Source organism: Chrysochloris asiatica, unplaced genomic scaffold (assembly GCF_000296735.1).
Source record: "Chrysochloris asiatica unplaced genomic scaffold, ChrAsi1.0 scaffold00288, whole genome shotgun sequence".
Lineage (NCBI taxonomy): Eukaryota > Metazoa > Chordata > Mammalia > Afrosoricida > Chrysochloridae > Chrysochloris > Chrysochloris asiatica.
The window spans coordinates 805,761-809,242 of record NW_006408806.1 but is presented as its reverse complement, the minus strand read 5'-3'; the positions used below and the strand labels follow the sequence as shown (position 1 = coordinate 809,242).

General features: G+C 37.2%; 1 protein-coding gene across 1 annotated transcript in view; it reads left to right on the top strand.

Moving 5' to 3' along the window:
- Window positions 1-3,482, top strand: part of USP53 (ubiquitin specific peptidase 53) — a 73,129-nt gene that overhangs the window by 62,650 nt on the left and 6,997 nt on the right. The window contains 1 exon segment of the mRNA XM_006874593.1: window positions 2,836-2,929. Coding sequence (XP_006874655.1) covers window positions 2,836-2,929 — 94 coding nt within the window.

Genomic DNA, 3,482 nt, shown 5'->3' with positions numbered 1-3,482 from the left:
GGTTCGAAACTACCAGCCGCTCCGTGGGAGAAAGATGAGGGTTTCTACTCCCATAAAGATTTACACCCTCGGAAACCCTGTACAGGGTCGCTATGGGTCGGAACCGACTCGAAGGCACTTAACAACAACAACAACAACTTATTATATAAGGGGACTTCAAAAAGTTTGTGGAAAAATTCCATTATCTTTTAATTCCATTTTTCCAGGAACTTTTTTGACATCCCTTCTTACATGTGTATATGTTATTTATTTGGGTGTACTATTTACAGAAAAATTCGGTAATTTTGGCTCTGAATACTGTCACCAGATAGATATCTTAGGTTAGATACCTGATTTTCCTGATCTTCAGTTTTCTTGGATGTAATAAAAGAATTGTTTCTTAAAATAGTTATGAGGTGAAATTTAAATTAGATAATTATTTTGAATCAACTAGAACTTTTTACCTTATGATTTTTACCTCCGGATATCTGTATACACTTAAAATTATTAAAGGCCTCAAACTTTTGTTTTGTAGGCTGTATCTATCAGTATTTTTATATTTGAAATTAAAACTGGAAAAGCTTAAGTACTTATTTACAGTAAGTCTATTGCATGTTCATATAAGTAGTGTATATTATGAAAAATAACATTTAGTGAGATGATGAATGATATATTCTTTTATATTTTCCAGATCTCTTTAAAGCCAGAGTTAAGATAGCTAGATTCCCCTGTTCCTAAATTCTGTTTCTACACTCAGACTGTTGTAAAACATTTTGATGTATGAAGAAACTCTAGGCTCTTATAGATATATAATTGGAAAAGGAAGGCATATTTTTATAACCTTTTCAGGCAGTTTTCTCTATTTTTCCTTGCTACTGCCCAAGTACTCAACAACTGGTAGTTTCTTAATGATCGTGCATTTTGAAATCTGAAATCATGTCAGCTAATTTTTCATAGTGTTACATTTCATTCATTGGTCTGTCTTATGTAATGAATGGATCTTTTACCCATGCTTGATTTAAAAAAAGCTTTATTATGCATTAAGTGATGGTTTGCAGAACAGATTATCAGTTTTACATTGAACAATCCATACAGTTTGTTGCAACTCACTGATTTCAATCCCCTCAGTATACATCATTTATCTCACTTCCTCCCTGTGTTTCCATTCCTCCTTTCCTAACTCTGCTGAACTTTGACCTTAGGTAAATGCTAGCCTTTTGATCTCAAATGCTTGATTATCCTAAGGTATAGAGCATACATCCCTAGCGTTACTGTTCCCCTTACTGCCTATTCAGGTGTGGAATCTACCTGAAGAGTGACTAAGAGCCATAGTCTCTGGGGTTCCACCACTCTTTATGTGACCAATAAGCCTGGTCTTTTCTATAATTTGAGTTTTGGTCCACATTTTCTCCCACTCCATCTTTGTTGTTGTTAAGTGTCATTGAGTAGGTTCTGACTCATAAAAACCCTGTACAGAGTTTTAGCGGAGTGGCGGTAAGCTTGAACCGCTGACCTTGAAGTTCGAACCTACTTTGCAGTCCAGCGCATTAACCCATATCATCACACCAGGACTCCCCACTCTATCCAGGACCTTCTAATGTGATCCCTTTCAGAGCAGTTGATAGCCAGACACTATCTAGTTCTGGTCTCAGGGTTGTGAAAACTGATATCCTTCCATGTAGTCCATGAGTCCATTGGACTAATTGTTTCCATGTATCTTTGATTTTCAGTACTCTTCTTTCTTCTGAACAAGGAGAGACCAACAGTTGCATCTTAGATAGCTACTTAAGACATCACCAAAGTAGGATATGGAGCGTTGTCTTTGTGGATTATGTTATGCCTGTTGACTTTGGTGTCCCCTGAAAACTATGATCCTGAACCCCCAGGCCCAGTGACTCATTCCTTCAAAGTGCTTGCTTATGTCTAAGGTTTCATAACATTGCCCCTTGTATGTTTCACCACATTCAAGGGTATATTTGCAGCAAAGGTAAATTGTTGTTAAGTGCTGTCAAGTCGGTTCCAACCCATTGCAACCCTCTAGAGGGTTTCCAAGGAGTGACTGGTGAGCTTGAACCACCAACCTTGCAGTTTAAACTGACTTTGCAATCTAGTGCATTAACCCACAGCACCATACGCATGTATAAATATCATCTGTCAAACATATATATAGTGGGTATACTCCTACTGCAAGAGAAATCAACTTCTTAAAACTTAATCAATCAATAAATGGTAGCTGAATAGAGAAATAATATTTTGAATGTCATTCCTTTAACCCATTTTTAATTCAGTTGATTTAATATTTTTGTAAGGTAGGTAAAAAAAATACCTTTGTTGTATAAGTAAGAAAACTGAGATTATGAGGGGTTAAGAGATAGTTGTGTTGCTCTTAAGTGCCAGTGAGTCAGTTTTGACTCATAGCAACCCTAAATAGGATTTCCAAGGAGTGGCTGGTAGATTTGAACTGCTGACCTTAAGTCATGAATCCAGACTTTAACCCAACACATTTATCTAGCAACAAGCAGGATTTGTCCAACACACTACTTTATCAGTAAAGATTGTGTCTCATGCAGCTGGTAAAACACACACAGACCCCTATAACCCAGTGGGTTAGCTCTGTCTTGGCAGTGCTGGCATAAACAAGTGATATATTGAGGGAAGAACTGTTGATTATGCAAAAGCATTCAGAAGGAGAAGTGATTTGAAGTAAGTCTTGAGGAATTTATTATTTGGGTGTTTTTGGGTTTTTTTTACAAAGTGAGTTTTCTCTTTATGGAAAATATTATATAAATGAGAATTATAAATGTTGGAAATTCCGAGAGTTAATTTAAATATTTTATTTGTTTGTTTTCCACCCAGGTTTGAGAAAAGAACTTAAGAATGTGGAAGTAGGCTTTACCTCTCATGAGTTCCTCACAGAAGCACATCTGCAAATAAATCCTTTAATAAAAAGGTAATCGTAGATATTTACTATTAGAAATTTTAAAACTCTTTCCCCCCCCCCCAAATGCATATATTACAGAAACTCCTTTTACTTAACAGAAAGGCATAAATACATATCCTGTGGTCCTATAGAATAAGCAGTGCAAGATCAGGGGTTCCAACCCAATAACCGCTCATTGGAAACCCAATATAGGGCCACTATGAGATGGAACCAATTCATCAGCACTTAACAACAGCCACAGTAACTCTGGAAGCCCCTACTCATCTGTCCATTTGGTGGCGTGCATACCAGTAGGGTCGCCATGGTGGACAGGTTTTAGCAGTGCTTCTAGATTGACAGACTAGGAAGAAGGAATAGGCAATCCACTTCTGAAGGATTGATCACTGAAAATGTCATGAAAAGTAGCCAAATAATAATAATAGTTCCAGAAAAAGTCCTTCGGGTTGGAAGGCACTCAAAATACGCCTGGGGAAGAGCTGTCTCTCCTCAAAATAGTGTCTACCTTGATGTGGATGGGGCAAAGCTTTTGGCACCTTCATTTGTTAACGTGGTATTATCAAAA